Source organism: Lynx canadensis, chromosome E1 (assembly GCF_007474595.2).
Source record: "Lynx canadensis isolate LIC74 chromosome E1, mLynCan4.pri.v2, whole genome shotgun sequence".
Classification (NCBI taxonomy): domain Eukaryota; kingdom Metazoa; phylum Chordata; class Mammalia; order Carnivora; family Felidae; genus Lynx; species Lynx canadensis.
In genome coordinates, this window is record NC_044316.2 from 41543576 (window position 1) to 41564888 (window position 21313).

At 58.3% G+C, this 21313-nt stretch overlaps 1 protein-coding gene across 5 annotated transcripts in view; it reads right to left on the reverse strand.

Annotated features, from left to right (window-relative positions):
- HDAC5 (histone deacetylase 5) overlaps positions 1–21313 on the reverse strand; it is a 37333-nt gene that overhangs the window by 14824 nt on the left and 1196 nt on the right. For 2 of the 5 annotated variants that reach the window (XM_030297003.1, XM_030297002.1), the window contains exons 2-3: positions 16836–17046; positions 8907–8981 (exon numbers count right to left, since the gene is read on the reverse strand). In XM_030297003.1, coding sequence (XP_030152863.1) covers positions 8907–8981; positions 16836–16857 — 97 coding nt within the window. In that variant the 5' untranslated portion in view covers positions 16858–17046. Of the gene's footprint in view, positions 1–8906; positions 8982–10195; positions 10283–16835; positions 17047–21313 lie in introns of those variants that run through there. The other 3 variants (XM_030297004.1, XM_030297005.1, XM_030297006.1) reach the window with 3 other exon arrangements.

Consider the following 21313-nt stretch of genomic DNA (forward strand, 5'->3'; position numbering starts at 1 on the left):
CTCATCGGGAGTGGAGAGGGAGCTGGGAGAGGACTAAGGGCTGAGCTAAGAGAGGCTTCTAGACCCTGTGCAACTCATGGGCCTGGATCTCTCCAGGGAACCCATACTGAATGAGTGTCACCCAGGCAGGGGCAAAGCCTGCTGAAGGCTAAGGCCCCGCTACCACCCTTATGCCTGAATATGGCCCCTGGGACCCAGTGGAGGTGGGGATGGGACGGTAAAGCCTGAGCAGAGTATCTCGGTCCCCACCAGCCCCTTCTCCGCCCAGCACTGCTAGGCACATTCCTCTGCGGTTTGCCCGCCAGCCACACTGACGACTCTGTGGCCACGAGGCCAGAGCCACATGTGCAGGAGTGGCCAGATGTGGCCAGGAGGGTGGGGTTCCATACACAGACACACACACACTCGCTCACTTTCCCTCCCAACCCACGTCCTGCCCCAGCACCGGGAGGAAGCGCCCTCGGAAAGGCCCTGCAAAGGGCTTTTCTGGAGGTGGCCGACCCCACCCAGGGTGCAAAGCAGGGTGACAGCAAGGAATCAGCAGCCAGCCTCAGGTCTCCCCAGTGCTAGAAGTGCTCAACAAAGCCCCAAGCCGGCTGGAGAGTTATCTATTCCTCAGTGAGGCTGGCTTGGCCCGTGGCACTCTGACCACTCAGCCAAGAGGAGGACAGGCTTCAACCTGCTGCTCCCGGCGGTGCTGGGGCTGCTGGGGCTGCAGGAGCCGGATGCCTGCCAGCCTGCCCGCCCAGGGAAGGGCAGGGGTCCAAGCACTCCTGGCTCCCAGCAGATAACCCTGCTAGGGATGGAACTACAGCCAGCAGTGCTGGCTTCCCTTGCAGGAGCCCTGCAGAGAGGGCACGGGATCAGGCAAGGGGAATCTCCCACCAGGGCTCCCACGCAGCCGCCACCACAGCAGAGATGCTAGGCCCCAATGCAGTGGGAGCCACAGCCCCATTGGTATGCAGGTGGCAGGACGGCCAACGGGCTCCGGGAACAGCCTTGTTCCCATGCAAGCAGGAAGCACAGCCAACTAGAGAATGTTAACCTGCAGGCCCTGGGAGGGCCTCGACAAAATGCAGCACCCCAGGGCTCTGCCGGGTCATAACCTGGCTCCATCTATGATGGAAGGGGTGACGGCTGGGCAGCTGGAGTCAGGGAAAGGATGTGGGGGAGGCACAGAACCTCCTGGGTGAAGTCTGCTGGGCACAAAACCTAGAGCCCGGCTGGCCTTGCACCCCCTAGAGGATTTGTGCCCTCTGCCAGCTTGGCACGAGCAGAGCAGGTGGCGGTGGCTGCCATTAGAACCAAGCACCTGGCGGGAGAAATGGGTGTGTCGAGATAGGAGAAGGCTCTCGACCGCCTCCTGGTGGACCAAGAAAGTGGGAGGACGTTGGAAAGGGAAGAGAGGGGGGTGGGGTGGAATATTCCCTAAGAGGAAAGGCTGGGAACTCTGGCTAGCAAGGAGCCCCCTGAAAGGCCAGGAGAGGGATCAGTTGGGAGGGCAAGGCCCTGGGTCCTTCCCCCAGCCCCCATGCCTCCTTCTGACAGAGAGCTGTAGAGAACAGAGTGGAAGCCAGACAGCCCACACAGTAATCTCTCCTACAGAGGGAAGCTGGAAGGGTCCAGGTCTACCCTGCTCCATACTCTACTCCTGAAGGATTCTGACCCCTCTGCCTGGGAGTGGTGGCCTTAGGAAAAAGTGGCAATACCATCCTGTCCTCGGCCTTCTGCAAGACTGACTCACACTGCCTCCGTGGAGAAGCCCCAGCCCAGGTAGGTGAGTGGGCCGGGCTGCGTATTTCTAGCCATCAGAGTGGCCCCACGCATACCAGGCGCTGGCTCAGAAGGGGCCACCCTGCCTAGCTCACAGGCACACCTGGGCAGTGGCGAACTCTTAACGATGATACTTCTCTCCCATCCATCTGGGTCTCCCACCTCTCCGTGAACCCCAGCAGCCCAGTTGGGGCTCCCACGGCAGATGGTTCGGGCGGCGCAAGCAGAGATAGCCTGGCTCCTCAGGGGGAGATAGTACAGGTGCTGACGGGACAACTTCTGGGACGGCCACCAGCACAGCCTTAGACCAAAAGGAGTGTCCAGACAAAGAGGGACACTGCCCCCGAGCGGGCAGGAGCTCTGGGACAGGAGGAGCAGGTTTTCGCGGTACTTTGGGAACAAGGGTTCAAAACGAAAAACAAATCTGGTTGCTCCAGGGCACGGCCAAGCTGTCCTCCTGCTCTGAGCATACTGCAAGCCATGCCCCGGCTCCAAGCCCTCAAATGGAGAAATCACCAACTCCAGAATACCTGTCACCCAAACCCTGGCAGCGGATAGATGGCACCTTTCATTCCCCCCGGAGAAGATGTAGATGGAAGGGGCCAGCACAGCAAGCGGACCCGTCCAACAGACCTAAAAAGCTTAACGCTGGGCTCTAAAAAGACCCTGCTCCCAGGAGCCACCAGCCACAGAAGGCTAGGGGAGAAGGAAGGGACCCAGGGTACACAGAGCGTGAGAGAGGGGTGCGCTGAGCTGTTTGGGACAAACAGGACCAAAAAAAAAAAAAAAAAAAAAAAAGAATGAGGCCTCTGCAGATACGCCCTGGATCTAAGGAGCTACCCTATCAAAAGAGGGGAAGGGGGGAAAAAGGCCTTTGAGATCATTTGTTTCGGCCCCCTCTTTTGCACAAACCTCTTAGGCCGCTGTGTAGAAGATTCCACCGGCTAAGTAGCAGGGAATCCCACCCTCTGAACACTAACCTAAACAGCCTGGCTCCAATGCAGGGCATCCCGGGCCCTTCACACCAGCCAGCCTGGATAACTGGCCCCACCGGAGAGCAACGTGCGGGCGGCACCTTCCACCAGCACCCCGTACCCTCAGGAGCTCCCTCTCCACGCGGGGCAGTCAGCAGCTTCCTTAAATGGCTAATGACCTCGTTCTGTCCCTCCGGAGAATGGGAAAAGGGGTTTGTCCTTTCCTCGGCCTTTGGGAAGGAGGCAGGGAACAGCCTTTCACACTCCTCCCCGTGATGCCGATGACTCCTCCCCACCAAGGACGGTTTCCCATGATCTATTTCTGTGCTCTTACGTGACTAGTGAGGCCAATTTAGGCTCAACAGGTTCTACCACAATTCAGACGGTATTTCCACATGTGCGAGCTGGGGAAGACTCTCACCTAGCAATCGTCACAGCTTCTCATGTAACGCAAGCAGACACATCACATAATGGTTAAGAGCCAGGGCTCTGGAGCAAGAGAATGCCAGGGTTCAAGTCAGGCTCCGCCACTTCCCAGGGCAAGGCACCGAGCACCTTCTCGGTGCTCCGTGCGGGCATCTGTGAAATGGGAGTAAGACTAGTACCTTCCTCCCAGAGCGCTTAGGCTCAGGGGAGGACACGCCGGGGAGCTTGGCGCTGTGCCCGGGAAGATCTCAGGAGATGCTAGTCAGGGCTGTTACTAATGGCTCCTGGTATCTGTTTCTATCCTCGACCCCTCTGGCAGTCTAGGTGAAGATTTCGGGACCACTTCTCAGAATGTTTCTAAAGTGCATGATACAAAATACTTAGCGCTACGCCAAGCTCAGACCCCCGCCAGAGCGAGGCCTCAGCTCTCTCATTTCAGCCTGCTGCAAGGTCACTCTGTGGTCCTGTCCCGATCAAAGCCCTGCCTGTGGGGCACAACGTGAACTGGACCGGCCAGCGGCGAGAGATCCCAGCGCCAGAGAAGGAATCCTGGGAACGGCCTCCTCCCAACCACAGCACATCCAGGCCGTTTCTGCTGCTTTGCTACCTCCAAGAAGGGCCGCTCTGTCCTCTGCGGCTCAGCCCACGGCCGTGGCATCCCTCTGGTCCCTCAAAAGCATTGCTTAGCACAGAGGAGCAAAGGTTTTGATCCCTGCTCTGGGGGTCCCGACTCCAAGCAGTCAGAAAGCCTTCTCTGGTATCTAACCTCACTCCACTGCAGGCTCCACCTGTCTCCCCAGTACCATCCCACATCTTCCTGGGCCCCTCTTCTGGAAAGGCAGAAGCAACGTGCAATTGACTTCAGAGACTCTCAGAATATCAGTGCAGGAAGGGCTCGCAGATCAGCAACTCAACTTCCCAAAGTGACAGAGGACAGTGAGGCCACAGATCAAAGAGATCTGTCCAACATCATCTGGAAGGGAGGCAGGGGAGCTAAGGCTTAGCTCAGGTCTTCTGGCTCTCCATCTGCCTCCCACTAAAAAAGAAGAAAAAACAAACAAACAAACAAACAAACAAACAAACAGGAGAAACCTTGAGGGCTGTTCCTGCACTTAATGAGAGATGGGGCGAGGAGCCAAACTTTGCATTAAGGATGCAGGGATCTAGACGGGGCACCCCGTTGGCCTCCAGAACACCAGAGTCCAGGAGCACCAGTGAGAAGGGGGCTGAGTGGTTGGAACCCCCAGAAATCTTGAGGCAGGCCGGGCCTCTGATGGACCTTAAGCCTAGGGGGTGCAGAGAGTCCTGGTGCAAGGCACGAGCATCTCTCACTGGTGAAGAGAGAGTTACTCGCTCATCTCAGACGGCTATCTGGAAGAGAAACAGACTCACTTCTCCCAGCCCCACCATTTCCAGGAAACACTGGGGCACCAAGCGAGAAGCAGTTAAAAGGCGCATTAATCGCAAAGCCTGCAGCTGTCGCTGGGACTGCTCACTCCACACCTGGGGTGGACAGCAGGGGCCCCAGGGCAGGGGCTCTGCCTCCACCCCCCCCCCCAACCCACCCACCGCAAGTACAACGCAGCCCTGAGCATCCAGCGGGGTGCCCTGCCCACCTGGCCACTTGCCATAATCCTCCACCCCAGCTGGGGTTCACACACCTGCTGCCCAGCGTCTCAAGACATCCCCCCTCCGCAGACCGCCAGGCGGCCGGGGGCTGTGTTTGACTCTGACCGGGGCCACAGCCTTCCTCCCGGTGCGGTCAACCCTTCTCCGAGGAGTCCCAGAGCCCACTGAGGCCTTCCGGGGAGGCTGGTGACATCCACAGGCAGGCTGCCGGGCCCCACGACCCCGTCCACATGATTCCTGTCCACACAGCCCTTATTCCAAGCGTAGGCCGGGTCTACACACATCAGAACCATTTGACATGCGTCCCAAATCCTGGTTCCCGGGTTGCCCTACAGAATCCAAACCCTTCAGTGGGGGAGGGCAGGGGCGAAGCCTTGGAGCTCTGCATTTTAATATATTCCCTTGGTATTTTGGATACGACTGAAAGTTGGAGAACTACTTTTTCTCACCGTGTCCCCGGTCCGGCTGCACTCATTTCTGCTGCGAACCTGACAGCTGTTACAGCTGTGTGTGTGGACACAGTTAATCTGATTTCCTGTCTGGCAGCTGTGCAGCAGGGAAGGGACAGCTGAGGGTCTCAAAAACAAGAAGAGGTGATGAAGTCGGAGGGGCTGGGGGGGGGGGGGCGGGGGGGGGGAGGCTGTCTGAATGCGATGGAGTGTTCAACTTTGTTCCTGAGCCCGCTTCTCTCCTGAAATCCCTGCAGGGAGGGGGAGAGCTGACCAAGTGGCTCCCCACTACTCATAGAGAACAAAGTCTCCTCTCAGAAACCTCAGAAGTCCCCCCAAAGCCAGACTGGTCTCTACTCTCCAGGAGCACAAACTGGAGAGGCACAAAGGCAGGTTGTGTATACACGCTGTGTATACAAAGAGCAACCGACTTAAAGGGGCAAGTTGGGTCTGAAATCTAGCCCACGCTCCAATTGCTAAGCCACGTGCCCTGGCATGAAGATGTATCCACCTGGAAGAAGGGCCCCCTCTAAAAAAGGTGCACAAAGGAACGCTTGTGTGGGTTGGCCGCAGCCCTTCACAGAGACCTGAATCTGAATCCCAGCTGTCACTTACTCTGTGACCTTGGGCGAGTTCCTTAACCTCTCTGATCTTTCTCAATCGTACAACATGGCTAATAATATCTTCCTAAAAGAGACGAGGTAAGGAAAGCACCTGATACTCTTGTCACTTAGTGCATTATAATATTAGTTCCCTTCCCACCTGAGCCTCGCCCTTCCTACCTTCCCCGCACCCCTACACCTACACACCCACACACCCAGCCAAGCTGGGAATGGCCTGAAGAACGTGAATAAGAATATCCAGGGGAAACCCCAATACCAAACCCCAACCCCATGGCACTTCCCAGCATTCAGAGCATCCCTTCCTGGCACAGGCAGGATTCACACCCTCCCTCACTGGGTAAAGGAGATTCCTCTTCCATGCCTGCTCAGAAAATCCGGCACGATGCCCAAGCATCAGCTCTGTCCAGTCCAGGCCACAGGGGAATCCAGAGCCCACAGAAGGGTGACGGGGGATCCCCCAGAACCGCATCTTTGGGAATCCCACACGGGGGTGCAAGCTCCGAGGCTCCCCAAGCTGCAACCAGGCCTGAGTGAGGGGAGTGCCCACTGTGGGCTGGGCTGTTGTAGAGGGGCCAGGCAGAGACCGCGCCCGTCAAGGAAGACCTCTGATGGCACCATTGGCAGCTGCAATCTGTGCCCCTCATCAAGCAGCAACAGCAAAGAGTGCCCTGCATCCCCCGGGAGCACCCCCTGCCAAGGCTCTGGCTCTCCCATGGGGGCAACTCACCGTATCTGTCTACTCACCCAGAGGGCCAAGCCCCAGAATAGAACCCAGGAATCCTGACATCAGCTCTGGACACCAGCCCTTCAAGCAACATTCATTCACCCATGTGCCAGGCACTGTGCTAAGTGACGGGGAACAAGACAGCCCACGGAGCGAAGGATAGCCCTAAAATAGGGTTCCCAAGATTTGCCACCGGAGTAGGCAGAGTCCAGGGTAGACAGCCGGAAAGTCCTCTTCCCCAATCCGTCGGGCTGGGGAGGCCTGGCGACACACACTGCCCAAGAAGCGTCCCTGGACACCTGCTTTTTTAGCCACAGGCTTTTGCATCCTGTCTGGAGACTGATCAAGAGATGGGGAGAGGAGGCGGGAGGGGGTGGGGGTGGGGGAACACCAGGCTGCCTGGGCCCTCATGGCCGTGTTTATCCGGGGTGGATTTTTTTTAACCCAAAGGTTAAAGCGTTTCTATTTGAAACATCTATTTACATTCCAGAGTCCAAAAAAAAAAAAAACAAGGCAGCCGAGCTCCAGGCCTATATCTGTCCCCAGCCGCGTCACAGACACAGCATCAGAGCTGCGCAGGGGGAACATTCTTAGCCCTCTCCCCGAGCCGCTGAGGTGACTCACACCTCCCTCCTGCCAGCATGGACCACACCACCGATCAGAAGGCTAGGCAGTGTGCGTGTGGCGGGGGCACAGGGATCTAGAGAGAGATGCTGGCAGGGGGTGGGGGGGTCTATGCAAGGACAGGAGGCTCAGGGAAGGGATAAGAGTAGCAGGGTTCCAGCCCGCAAGGATTCTGAGGTCTAACTTGAAAGAAGGTAAGAGAACATGCTGAGGAGGAAACTTCAGGCCAACCGCCAGCTGCTGCTGGGAAGCAAGGGACAGCGGGAGAAGGGCAGGATGGGTGGACCGATATGGCATCTGCCTACAAGCAATGCTCTACACAGTCAGTCCTCTGCTCTCCAAGAGACCAGCTGGACTCCCAGGGGCTTCAGGCCAGGTCTTCAGTTAGAGCCGCCGGCTCAACCAGACCAGGGTTAGAGCGCTCCTGTGTTCATACTCCCTCCCAGTGTAGGTCCTCTGCACGGCCAGCCCCCAGGGTCATGCCCCCAACACAGGGGCCTGCGTGGGCACCCTGCAGGGCTGGTTCCCAGGGTTATGCCCCTTCCCTAGGAAACACTGCGGGCATCACTGCCCAGGCAGATGGCAGGCCTTATCCCAAAGATTTTCCAAAACTTCCCAAAACATTCATCCTCTCACGTATCCTAGTTCAGCTGCAACCTCATCCTTGGACAGCTTAGAGCCAAATCACAGGTACCCACGGAGGCACACAGCTCCCACCTTCCAATTCAAAGCCTGGGACCCACACCCACCTATCCAAAGGCAAAGACTCCTGATACATATGCACACAGACACCCACACCCAAGCACCAAGGCACTGCCAGGAGGGGCCAAGCGGGCATGGGGCCAGCAGGCCCCTCCCTAGAAGAAGCATCTTGTGGTGCCGGCCTGGTGGGAAGGCTGTGCCAGAAAGGCCTCATGCTGCCAACAGGTTCCTGAGAGGGAGGGAGGGAGTGGCCCAGCTCCTGGGGACCCCACCCCCCGGCAAGAGCCAAAAATGTCCCTGCTGATAAAGTGGCAGTCCTAGGGGGTCCTCAAGCCCATAAGAATCAGAGTGACACGCCTTCGCCGTCATGAGATGGGATGAAATCAAGGCCAGACGGAAGGAGAGATGGGGAGCTAAGGAAGTCAAGACCCCCGACACCCCAAAGCTGCCAGCCTCTACCCAACCCTACCACAACTGCCTCGCATCTGGGGAACTCCTGACTGGGGACTTGCAGAAGTCACCGCCCCCAAGAACTCAGTCACAGGAGCTGGGGTGGCCTTTACTCTCGTGAACACTCAGCTATGGCTCATGCCCCTGTCCAGACCTGGGGAGCAGGCCGCTGGGAGGCAGGTCACTGACCCACTTCCTCCCCTCTGACCACAGTGCCAACTAGGCCAGGATCCTCCAGTACTCCACAGCCCCCAGCAGCTTACGCCGACCCTGCCACCCTGCCGGAGGCCAAAGAGACTCCAGAATGCAGCAGAGTGCAGCTGGAGGGCACGGCGGGAAGGCAGGTTTGGGCCAGGGAGGGCAGGGGAGCCGACGTCAGTGAGCACGGCTCCCCTGACCACACATTCTCAACAAAGCCCTCCAAAAACATCTAAGCAGGACCCCGTCTGGGCGATGCTTGGAGCCAGGTGCTCAGCCCCAGGGACAAGGATGCCCAATGGCAGAGGGCAGGCGGGGACAGCAAAGCACTTACCTGCCACAGGGATGCCGTGTAGAGGGGTCCGAGGCAGGATTTCCAAGGATGGTTCCCGGCCTGACATCCCATCTGCTGAGAAACAGGATTCCGTCTCATAGATGGTCTGCAGCATCTCCACGAGCCCCTGAGCCTTGGGCACCAGCAGCATGCCAGGGAGGGGGCCGCCAGAGGCGGGAGGCGGCCAGAGGGAAGGTGGTCGGGCGGGGCCCTCACTGCTCAGGGGCTCCCCTAGGCCACTGCTGCTGGGACCCGTGCTGTGGGGAGGTGCCTCATCCGGCCCGGGCACTCCTGGCGGCAGGAGGAGCCAGGAGGCTCTGGGGCTACAGGCCCGGTTCTCCTCTAGAGGGGCATGGGACCACTGGCCTTTCCCCAGCTCCCAGGAGCCGGGGTATGGCTGGGCGCTCAGGGGACAGGAAGGGGAGCTCAGCAGGCAGGCGGGCTCTCTGTGTTCCCTCCCAGCCCTGGGTGACAGCTCTGGGCCTGGCTCCCTGCTCCTCCTTCCCGAATGAGCCGCCGGCAGCTGGCAGGAGACTGAAATAGCAGTTGGGGGAGGGCCCTGTCTATAAATAGGTGGAGCATGCTCAGGGAGCCGCCGGCCGGCTGCCAGGAGCCCGGGCCTGGCGGAGGCCCCATGGGGGGGGGGGGGAGGCGCGTTCCACCCCAGGAGGAAGCGCCAGGCAGGGGGATGGGAACAGGGGAGGGCCTGCACTCAGGGCCAAGGCCACAGAACCGGGTGGCCAGAGGCTGAGCTGGAGAAGGGCACAGGCCAGAGGACCCATGTGTTCAGGAGCTGCTCTGGCACTATTCTTGGCAGGCGAGGGGCTGGAGACCAAAAAGCCAGATTCCATCTCTATGTTCCCTCTCGCCATCAGAGCAGGTAAAGAAACCAGAAGGGTCTGGGAGAGGGTGGCAGACAGGGCCACCTGGCCTAACCTCACATCTTCCCTGGAGTCCTTCTAACAGCCAGATGGGAGTTGATTTAACTTCCGCCCTCCCTCGGAGCTGGAAGGTGCCTCCCCACCCCCTCAACCAGCAGGGAGACCCCTGAGCAGCAGCTAAATGGCAGCTCCCTCCTACCCACTAGGGGTGTCGCCTCCACGGGCTGCTCCACTTCCTTCCAGGGGGCAGGGAGAGTTCCTCGATAGGCCTTGCCGCATCCATGGAAGGGAGCGGGTGGAGGGGGGGGGGGGCGGGGCGGGGGGCGGGGGCACCTGCCCACTCTGGGCACACGGAGCTCCTCCCTGGCTATGTACCAGGTGCGATGCTAACGGCAGCACATACATCACCTCGTTTACTCTGCACGATGACCTCAGGAGATAGGTGCAGATGGGGAAACTGAGGCAGAGATGAAGTCACTCACTCTAGGTCATACAGCTGCTTAAATGGTAAGGCCGGGATGTCTGAGGCTCCAGTCTGAGTGCTAACCACCACAGCCCACTGCCTCCTACACAAAGGAACACATGAAGCTGCCCCAGGGTTTCCATTCACAGGTACGATGACCCCCAGTACCCAGGGAGGAAGACACGTGAGGACAGAGCCCCTCTAAGAAGACTCCAGAGGCTGCCAGGACCCAGCCCTTCCCGACCGGCTCCAGGCCTGGCACGGCAGCCCATGCTCCTGGGGCCTTACTGGGACCTAGGGCTAGTGCACACGAGGACCTGTGACACCCGCCTACCCTGCTCACTGCTGGCTCGTCCCTTCTCCTCGGGTTATACCTCCCACTGGTACAGAGATCCCACTTGGCCCCCTGACCTCACTGGAGCCTTTTAATAGCCTGGTTATTCCTGGGTCTCGGTCCCCCTCCCCCTTCCTGATGTCACGGTTGCTATTTTGGAGCCCCCTCCTGGCCCCTCCTTGCCCCCAACTCCAGGCACGGAGCCAGGGACACCTGTCCTCTCCCTGGACTGGATGACCTCACCCTCCCGTCAGGAGCCCTGAAGGAGCTGGCCAACCAAGGACACGGTAGCCGTGGCTCCTGCAGCCCGGTATTCTAGCCAGCTTCTGCCAAGCAGGGATGACAGCAGAGGGGCCTCCTGCCCTCAGGTGGGGGACCATACAGACAGGGAGGTGGCAGAAATGGGCTTTCCCAGGCGCTAGACGAGCTGATCTCACACAATAAGACGGACACTGGGGTGGAGGGCGGGAAACAGGACCCGAACAAAGATCTGGAGCTTCAGCTTCTCTGCCAAGGCAGACTCTAAAAAAATGGTGATGCGGCAGTGCTCCCCGCAGGGGTTTGGCGTTGGCACACATCTCAGGGTGGGTCTGGGGACCTCATTCACCACCTCCTGCCCCAACCTCATCCTGGCCAACCAGACTCTCTAAAGAGGAAGGGAAGCAAAGACCCAAAGTCCCCTCAGTGAGGGGATGGGCAGCAGACTCAAGGCAGCCCGGAGAGCCAGGGGCAGGAGCCCCTCCCAGCTCAGGACTCCACCCACCCACGCTGGGAGCAACCAGAAGGGCTGGCTAGCCCTGTCCTGGCTCTCTCTGCCTGCCCCAGGCACAGGAGAATATGGTCGGGGAGCCCTGTTCTGGAGGAGAGGAGGTCCTCGAAAGCAGAGCCCCCAGAACCTGGAGCAGCCAGAAACCTAAGGAAAGAGAACTCCTTGCATAGGAAAGATACGAGCACCCAGGAGACTGGGCAACCAGAGGTGGCCAGAGCCTGGGGCTCGGGGCAGTTCCCAGCACTGTTAGGACTTCCTGTAACAGCACGAAGTGGGAAGCAAAGCGTCAGACAACCAGACAATCCTCAACGCACTTCCCAGAATCCTCCAGGGGAGCTGGAGACGAGGCCTGGGGTGAGAACAAGTGTCTTTTCTCCTTCTGAGATTCAGGTGATGCAATAAGGTCTTCCTCATGTCCAACCCTCAACGTTTCCCACTCTACAGCCCCTCTCCTCGTGGTTCATTTCTCTGTCTCCAGGCATCCAGCCCCCCCATGTGTCATCCCACAAACCTCACAGAGCACCCACCAAGCCTAGGGTGCGTGAACGCCATTGGCAGCTGGCACCATCCCCTCCAGACCACAACGATCTCATTCCCTCCCTCAGAGGCCGGCCTCAGGCCTCCTAACCTTCCAAATCTAGAGGAGGGGCAGAGGCCATTGCTGGCTCCTTGAGTTCCTCCAGGCTCCCATTTCCTGGGCACAGAAGGTTGGGGTAGTGCCCTGACCTAAGAGAAGAAAGCAAATCTTATTCGTGCACAGTGAAAACCCGAGGGCTGGCTCAGGAGCACCCTGGATCGAGGGAGGGTACCAGGTGCCCTGCGGCCCTGGGGACATCAGGCCTGCCTGCCCTCCAGCTTTCTCCTGCCCTTTGAGCCCCCATCATGCTGGAGCCCGTCAGCCCCATGGCATCAGACAGAGCTGCCGTGTGCCAGGCTCCACGCTAGGTGCTGGCTGAAGCTTCCCATTTGAAACCAAGTCCCGGAAAAACGTGAACACCTACTTTGGCAGCTTTCACATCCCCTCAGGGTTGACCCTGCCGTCCCATCTGAGCCTTCAATCCCTTTCGACTGATGAAGCAGGGAAGAGGAGGGCGGAGCAGATCCCAATCTACAGTAAGCACAGGTGTGCCAGGGGGCATCTAAGTAGAGAGTCCACTTCCCAGACCCCAGGCCCACGCCCGTACTGACCCACTTTCTCCTTCTCGGGGCTGGGTGCCTGCCTCCCCTTAAGGGGGGGGGGGGGCGTCAGAGGCAGAGCCTGAGCCCGAGGCTGGGAGGCAGGACGCCGAGGTTCCTGGCTCCACCCCACACCCATGCCCCAGTTTCTCTGGTCACCCGGAGGGGGCAGCTGCCTTCCCTCCCTCCTTCCTGGGAAAGGGAAGGAGAGAAAGTGTGGAGTGTGTTGGGAGGTGCTGGCCAGGCAGGTGTTGTCATGAAGCTTGTCTCCCCTCCCACGCTGGGGATAAGGAACCTGGCCGCCTCCTCCTGGGGCCCTGCCGCCATCCAGACTGGCTCCCACGGCGGGCCTCACTCTTGCCCTCCCTTCTGGGCAACAGCACAGAGGACGGGGCAGGGACCAGAGCAGGCCTCGGTCCCAGGTCCCAGGTGCCAGGGCATCTCCTCCAACCTGGCCTGTCTGAGCCCAGACAGGCGGCAGGCTCTGTCAGTCCTTCAACCCCACTGAGGGGAGCAGAAACGACCAGTTCCAGAAAAATAAAGAAAGCCTCGCTCCTTGAGCCCCCTTTGGCCCGAAGAGAAGCCAGACACCAGGGAGTGGCCTCCTCAGGGAAGCAGGCGGCCCCATCAATGGCCTCTGCCTGTACTCCCAAGACGGCAAAAGAGGCAAATCAGGTCAAATGCTGGCGTTCAGCCCAGCCCAGAGGTAAGTCAATCAGCTCCTACCCCCAGGGGAGGAGGGGTGAGCCCCAGAAGCAAACTTCTCCCTCTGCCTGCCGCCCCTCACCCAGGAGACTCTCTCCCACTAACTCGTTTGTTAAGAGGGCAGGGATGGACCATCTTCTATTTTCCTTCTGTGTCCCCTCCGCAGGCTGAGCTCAGGGTTGGGCACGCTGGGGATACTGAGCAAGCACTGGCCAAATAGGAAAGCTCCCACCCTGAGAGAGTGGAGGGAACCAAGGAACAGTGCTGTTCTGTGCCCTAAGGAGAGAGGAGGGAGTCTTCGGGGATTCAGGAGAGGGGGAGGGGTGCTCAGGGGCCAGGGCACCCAGGTCCCGGGCACTACCCGTTCTCATCATTCCTACCTCTGTCCCCAGCCCCAGGGCCCCACGCTCTTTCTGGGGCTCCCTTCAGAGTGTCCACAGGCCAAGTGGACACCCACCCGCCCAGCTACGGTTTCATTTTACTTCTGCGGAGCCAAAGGCACGTGCTTTCCAGGCCCGTGCCAGGCACAGGCACCAGGAGCCCCAGCCCAGATACCACTCTGAGCCCTGGGAACAGGAGACGCGGGGGCCCCTCAAAAAGGAAGAGCTGTGTGGAGGCGAGCCATCCCCCCACCCCCCGCCCCCGGCCCAGAGCAGCTCTTCCTCCGCAAGGAGAGGCAGCCCCGGAGCCCCAGGAAAACTGGACGGGAAGAGCCTCCGGGCGACGATCCCCAGCTCTGAGGCCTCTCCACAGTCCTGAAATGTGGTTCCCAGTCTCTTGGCCCCCTCCTCCTCTAACTCCTTCCCAAACATGAGAAGACAGCATCTCCCCCTGCTGGGGGGATCTGGAAAACCAGCCAGGAGGTGAGGCCAGCTCTCCAGGCCCCAGAGGCCCCTCCTGGCCAGGCTCAGCAGCTACTCCCAGGCTGCCTGCCTCCTGCGCTGGTGGACACCTCCATCTACCACCACACTCCTACCAGCCCTGGCAGAACCAGCTGCCAGGGGAACCTGGGCCACCAGCATCTGGCAAGGCAACCTAGTGACCGCATCTAGCCAAGGGTGATGTTTTTTAGCCTTTCGCCGTAAGGGAATAAAATCCCAAAGCCGGGAAATGTCCTTCCCAAGCCACAGCCAGATGCCTCCGGGCAGTTTCTGTTCCCTTGACCAAGGGTTTGACCCAGGCTCGGTGTGACTGCAGGTGGCGCCTAGATAGGTCAGCACAGTAGCTCAGAGGAAAGGAGCAGCTGGGCCCTGCTGCTGGGCACAAGCGACCAGGGCACAAGTGACCATGCTGCAACAGGGCCCAGCTGAGGTGGGCCCGGGACTGCGGAGAACCCACCAGGCCTCTCCCTTCCCTTGGCCAGCCCCACCTCAGAGGAGGAAGCAGGAAGTCAGAGCCTCCCCCAGCACGGGAGTCACCCAGACCTCTCCACGTCTAACTCCCGCCACAGCCCCCACAGGTTGAATGAAGGCAAAGACAGAGACCAGAGGCTCCAAAAGGGAAACAAAGACCCTGCAGGAGGGGGCTCAGCAGGCAAAGCTGATGTGGGGAGTCTTAAGAGCACAGCCCTCACCAGCCGGGGCCCTACTCTGCCAGCGGCCCATTCCCTGAGTATGTCATGCTGGAAAGGGGAAGGGGCACAACCTTGACCAAAACAAACGGCGCAAAGCCAAACAATCCCCCCAGCTGCCAGCTTCCCTGAGTCTACAGAACCCCCAGGACCCTGGTCAGGACCTCTGCCACAGAGCGCCAGCACTGGGTCCCCACAACAGAAAGCCAAGGTCCAGGGCGCCTGGGTGGCTCAGCTGGTTAAGCATCCGACTTTGGCTCAGGTCATGATCTCACAGTTTGTGAGTTCGAGTCCCGCATCAGGGTCTATGCAGACAGCTCAGAGCCTGGAGCCTGCTTCTGATTCTGTCTCCCTCTCTCTCTGCCCTTCTCCCACTTGTACTATGTCTCTCTCTCAAAAATAAACATTAAAGGGGCGCCTGGGTGGCGCAGTCGGTTAAGCGTCCGACTTCAGCCAGCTCACGATCTCTCGGTCCGTGAGTTCGAGCCCTGCGTCAGGATCTGGGCTGATGGCTCGGAGCCTGGAGCCTGTTTCCGATTCTGTGTCTCCCTCTCTCTCTGCCCCTCCCCCGTTCATGCTGTGTCTCTCTCTGTCCCAAAATAAATAAAAAACGTTGAAAAAAAAATTTAAAAAAAAATAAACATTAAAAAAACCATCTTTTTAGGGGTGCCTGGGCGGCTCAGTAGGTTGAGCACCCAACCTTGGCTCAGGTCATGATCTCACGATTCATGGGTTCAAGCCCCTCATCAGGCTCTGTGCTGACAGCTCAGAGCCTAGAGCCTCCTTTGGACTCTGTGTTTCCCTCTCTCTCTCTGCCTCTTCCCCGCTTGTGTGTGCTCATGCTCTCTCTCTCTCTCTCTCTCTCTCTCTCTCTCTCTCTCAGAAACAAATAAACAAACATAATAAAAAAAAAATTTTTTTTTTTAAGAAAGCATCAGGTCCAGCAAATCAATGATCAGCAATGAGATGGGAGAAGCCTTGGATCCTGATGCTGCTTCCATCCTGCAAATGGGTTTTCATCTCTAGGCCCTAGTTGTCTTGCCTCTACAAGATGGGGAAATATCCCTCTACCCCTACGGAAAAAGATGTGGGGACAGGCTGGGCTGGGGGGGGGAGGGCGGTAAAATGGAACATGATGGACTCTGACCCTCTAAGACTGTGCCAAAGGAGACAGCCAGGGAAAGAAGGTAGTTATTACTCTGACCACACTGACCCATGACCCTCCTGTGAAACTCCTGAGGGTCCAGCTCGGGCCACTTGGACACTTCCTCATGGGCATACACCCAGACCCACCCATCCATAAATCTGCCTGGAGACTCACCCATAGACTATTTCTGGCAGTACGAGGCAGCCTCCTAGGAGCAAAGGGGACTAGGAAATTGCAGGGCCAAAGACCCCAAATTAGGAACCCACCATATCCAGGGCCCAAGAAGAGAGGGGGTACCCAGACTCAAAGGAGAAAGCCAAGACTCCTCTACCAACGCATCACTGCACCCCTCCATCCCGGTACCACACATCCCAGCAAAGGCTAAGGCCAAAGGCCCTGCGAACCTCCACTAAGAAAAAAACATGGAACACAGAGAAACTCTCCACCAGGAGGAGAAACACCACCACAAAAAAGGAAGCTGCATTCGGCTGCTGTAGGAAATCTTCCAGTATCATCCTCAGATGGCCCAGAGACATTCAGGGATACATGTCCCCTTCTCAGGCCTGCCTGTCTTGGCAAACAGGGCAGGGCAGAAGGGGGACTGGAGGCTCCCTAGTTGAGAAGGTAAGTATGGGGACAGAGTTGGACCCATGTCCTCCCAGGGCCAGGCTGTACCGTCAGCTCATCAATTTCCAGCTCTACCCCACGGTCAATAACTTCAGGTTTGCCTCGGTCTTTTTCTCCAAAGGCTTCTCCATTCCTGACCCCCCTTGTTCCTTTACAGCTCAGACCCCAAAGGTCAGCTGGCCTTGGCTGGAAACTCACACAAGCTCATTTAGCCAAAACCACCCCAGGGTGCCCTTCTCTGGCCTCCCAGCTCTTACCCGACTCGGTGGGAGAGTTCATGCCGGCTCTGGGCCCACAGGAAGCTGGCGTTGGGGGCTGGGACGGGAGGGGGTGGAGCTGCGGTGATGTCAAGAGAGACAGACGAAAACAGACAGACGGACGGGACAGGAGCCCGGGGCCGCTGTGCCTCTAATGCCCATCAGAGGCCATCCTTCGGGGCGAGGCAGTCAGGCACTCAGAACGGCATCCCTAGGGAGAGACGGAGCAGGGTTAGAGGCCCCCAACTCAGGAATGAGAGTTGAAGGAGACCTCAGGGCTTGTGAGTTTACACCTGGGGAAGAGAAGGAGGGACATCTGCCCCAGGGGCCCAGAGGAAATCAGCAAAAACAGCCAGACCCTCGCTTCTTCTCTAACTGGTGAGGCTGCCAGCACTCGAGGAAAGGGAAATGGCTACAGAAGCCACACCCAAACTCCTTTTCAGGTGACAGTGCCCACTACCAGGTGGGGAGACCTTACAGACTCGTTCGCTCGGGGGGGCCTGATGTGGGACTGAGTGTACACGAAAGGAAAAAAGTGCAGGGAGGCTTTGAACCGTCTACGGCAGTGGGGCGAGGCAGGCTGATCTGGAGTCTCTGGCAAAAGTTACGGGAGAAACTGGTACCCCAGCCCCAGAAGCCGGAGCTGGGATCGGAACGCAGTCACTTTCTCCCTCCTCTCTGATCCTCGTGTCACCCGACTCTGGAATCGTGAAGGGTTTCTGTCTTGGTCTCCCCCATTCAACAACAGGTCCAGGAAAGAGGGTAGCCGCCTCTTCTACCCATAACCCGTGCTGTTTCCAGGGATTTGGAAAAGCAGACACACACACGCACCCCACATCTAGCACTCCCCGGACTAGGGTCCAGGGCCCAAACCCAGGGCTTTGCGTGTGTTGTACAGGTTGTGCCCTGTGCAAGGAGGTCTGAAGACCAACCTGTTCTCTGCCTGCCAAGCAATGAGTCAGCCAGGCTGAGACCACCCAGAATAAGGGACACCTTCTTTCCAGTTTGTACCAAGGCACCAAAGACCCCAATAACAGGTATGCCCAGACCAACACAATAATGGAGGATAGCCCAGTATTACAGGACCGTGAGTTTTCCAACCTGGCCTCACTCCTTCAGCAACTCGCTACCCCCCTTCCAGCCCCACAGGTACTCTTCAAGCCTCAGACGCTACACAGGCACCCACCTGGGCCCATCCCTAAACAGCCCATGATCCACCCCAGACATGATCTCATTCATCTGATCCAAATGAAGGCAGGTCTTCCAATACCCAGTGAAAACTAGGTAGCTGAGTGATCCAGTGAGGCTGAAAGGAGGTATATGTTTAAGCCCTCACCTGGTTCCCCCAGCCAGGGACAAGCAACCAGCTCTCCCCCCTGGACAGCCCCACCTCCTGGCAGGATTAATTCTCAGTAAGCCCTGCACTGCCATCAAGGATTCCAGGAGAGGGGTCCATTTGGAGCCAGTAGCCAGGGAGTCAGGCATGGCCCGGACACAGGAAACACACACACACACACACACACACACACACACACACACACACACACAGAAGACCTCAAGTCTTCCTAAGCCTGCTGTCCCCTGCTTTCATCCACAAGGTTTGTACTCTATAGCTGGAGAAAGGTGCACTCAGATGGGGAGTTAGGATGAGGCAGAGTAAAGGGGTTGAATTGTTCCCAGCAGGCACAGATGTGGGGCAAGGACAAAAGAGGCTGCACAGGGCTCAGGCCAAGCTCAGGAATGTAGCAGGTGGGGCTGTTGGTGCCCTGGCCGGGCCCGCGTGGGCAGGCAGCTCAGCCCGTGCCCACCCCAGGGCTGGCGCCCAGTCCTGTTCACACCCTTTCCCGTGGGCTGGGGAACACACGTTCAGAAATTCCCACGATTCCCAGCAGCCCGAGTGGCCCAGCCCATCTCGGCACCTCCATAGCAGGGCACACTCAGAAGGGGCAGGACCTCAACGGTACAAAACCTAAGTTAAGATCAACTTTGAGTCCCCCCCCCCCCGTCCCCACCCCCATCCCTCTGTCAAGCCTCCTCCTGAGTGAACAGGGGCCTCCCTGGGAAACAAAGCAGAGTTCACTGCCTGATCCGGACAGGCAAAGATTCTTGTCTGGGGTGGGGCATGAAAGGGAAAAGGACAGGGGAATGGTTAAAACCTGGCTCTTTGGTCCTTCCTCTGCTGCAAAAACTCCACTGTTGGCTATAGTTACACGAGGGTCTCGGTGGGCAGTGAGGGACGGAGAGAGGTGTCACTTCTGGGTAACAGAACACTTTGATGCCTGACCAGTGAGCAGCCTGGCTTCTGTGACATCATCAGCAGGCAGACCCCCAGAGCCCAGTCTCCAACCCATCAACTCTCTTTTGTAGTGAGACCTCTGTCCTACTCCAGGATCCAAACCCACCTCCCACCTCCAGCCAGGATGGCAGGGCGTGGAATGAGGGAAACCGGCCCCGCCTCACCCCACAAGCTCATGGCTAAACCAGGGGAGGTAGGGCAAAGACTCCCCCACCCCATTCATGAGTAATAAAAACTCTGGCAGAGGGTGGGAGGAGAAGGGCAGACAAATAAGGGAGGCATGGAACAATGTAATAACCCCAAGGCCACAAGTTCACAGGGCTGCCCTGCAGGGATCTGTCCCTCAAACAACTCTCTCAGAATTCCTGGGGAGTCAGGTGTCCCTTCAACAGCCTCTCTGGAACCTGGACTCCAGCACCAACAGGAGCCTTCTCCCAGGTCCTGAGCACTGCAGCCTGAGGTCCCCTCCCCAGGTCACAGACAGTTGGGTGGAGCTGTCTGAACCAAACCCTGTGAACCTGAGATTACCCAGAATCTGAGATCAGTTGCAAAGACCTCATCAGAAAGCTGCAAGCCCAGACATCCCATCCCACGGGCACAAAAGACCTATGATCTTGACCCCTGCTGACTGTGGCCCTGGCAGATCACTTTCCCCAGCCTCCAAGAGCTCCCTCCACCTTGTGCCTCCCCCAAGCGGGGCCACCAGAAACCCAGGATTATCAGAGCCAGGAGGGGTGGCTGACTTGGATCTCTAGGCCCCAAACTAAGAGAAGGGGGAGAGAACAGGAAAGGAAAAAAGGCACCAGGCTGACAAATTCATTTTTGCAATCGGCCCATTTCTGTTTGTCTGCTCAGACGCAGCTCCAGGCATCTGCACAAGCCAGATGGAGGAGGCTGCTATTTCTAGAAAAAAAAGGGGGGGGGGAATGAGAGGGGAGGGAGGGAGGAGGTGGAGGCAGAGGGCAGAAGACCGGGTCTGTTTGCCCTAAAACCTCAGGCAGACCGATACCCCCCTCCCCAGCACTACCAGACAGGGTCCTCATTCAAGAAAGGGCTGAGGCGGGGGCTGGGGTGAGGTGGGGTAGGGGAGAAGAAAGGCAGAGAAAGTTTAATTAGCCAAAGTCGACTACAATAGGCCCCCTCATGGGCTGCATCAGGTTTTCATTCATGAGCAAGCGACAGTGCTCCAAAAATGCCAAGAACCGCCCCCCCTCGCAGTCTCTCCCCCACCCCCCCCCAACAGGAGTGCGTCCTCTAGCAGGCTGGCTGAGCCTGATGCCGTGTTCCAGACATCCCTCCTCAAAGGGATGTGAGTAGGAAGAATTAATTATTAAAGAGCAGCTGGTATTTCGGCACCGACTGCACTCCCCCCAGCTCCTATAGCTGATCCCCCTCCCCCTTAGGCAGAAACACAAACCACACCACCCCCCATCCCCAGGCCCCATTTCTAAACACATAGCTAAGATGCCACCCCTAGGGAAAGGAAAGCAAACCTTTGTCTCTGCTGCTACTTGGAGTGGGTGGGGCATGTGATACCGCTGCCCCCCACCTCCATTACTAGGTCCAGCTACTGGGGAGGATATACTGGGGAGGAAGGGAAGGCTGGCACAGAGTTAACATGTCCTCCAGCCTTGCCCCCCAAGTAACTTACACCTGGTCTCTGTCTCTCTGGCCCCTGACATGCATATACAGGACAGAGTGGGGATACTGGGGGCCCACCCCTCTAACTCAGAAAGACCTCCGCCTGCCTTATCAAGACAGAGTCCACATTTAAGTCCAAGGGGAGACAGAGCAAAGAGAGGATTCAAAAGGGGCAGGGGGCAAACCAAGATGTCCCAAGCTTTGTGTTTTAGGAAGGAGAGAAGACTGGAAGGAAGAAGCAGGCAGCCCCCAACATGGCTCACCCACCAGCCCCAGCCCAGCCCAGCCCAGCCCAGCCCAGCATCTCAACAGCCAGCACAGACTCCGGGGCCCTCGCACCTGAACTCGGACTGAGGATCCTTTCTGTCTAAGTCCTCGGAACCTGAAGAGGCCCGGGGCAAGACCCAGTCTCCAGCTCCAGTCCTGCAGGGCAGTCTGGCCAGGAGTCCCTCTGGCCAAGCCTCCTGGATCTCCCATCCCCTGCCTCCTTTTGTTCCTCAGATCTGGCATCATCCTCCCTTCTCAGGTGAACCCAACCATC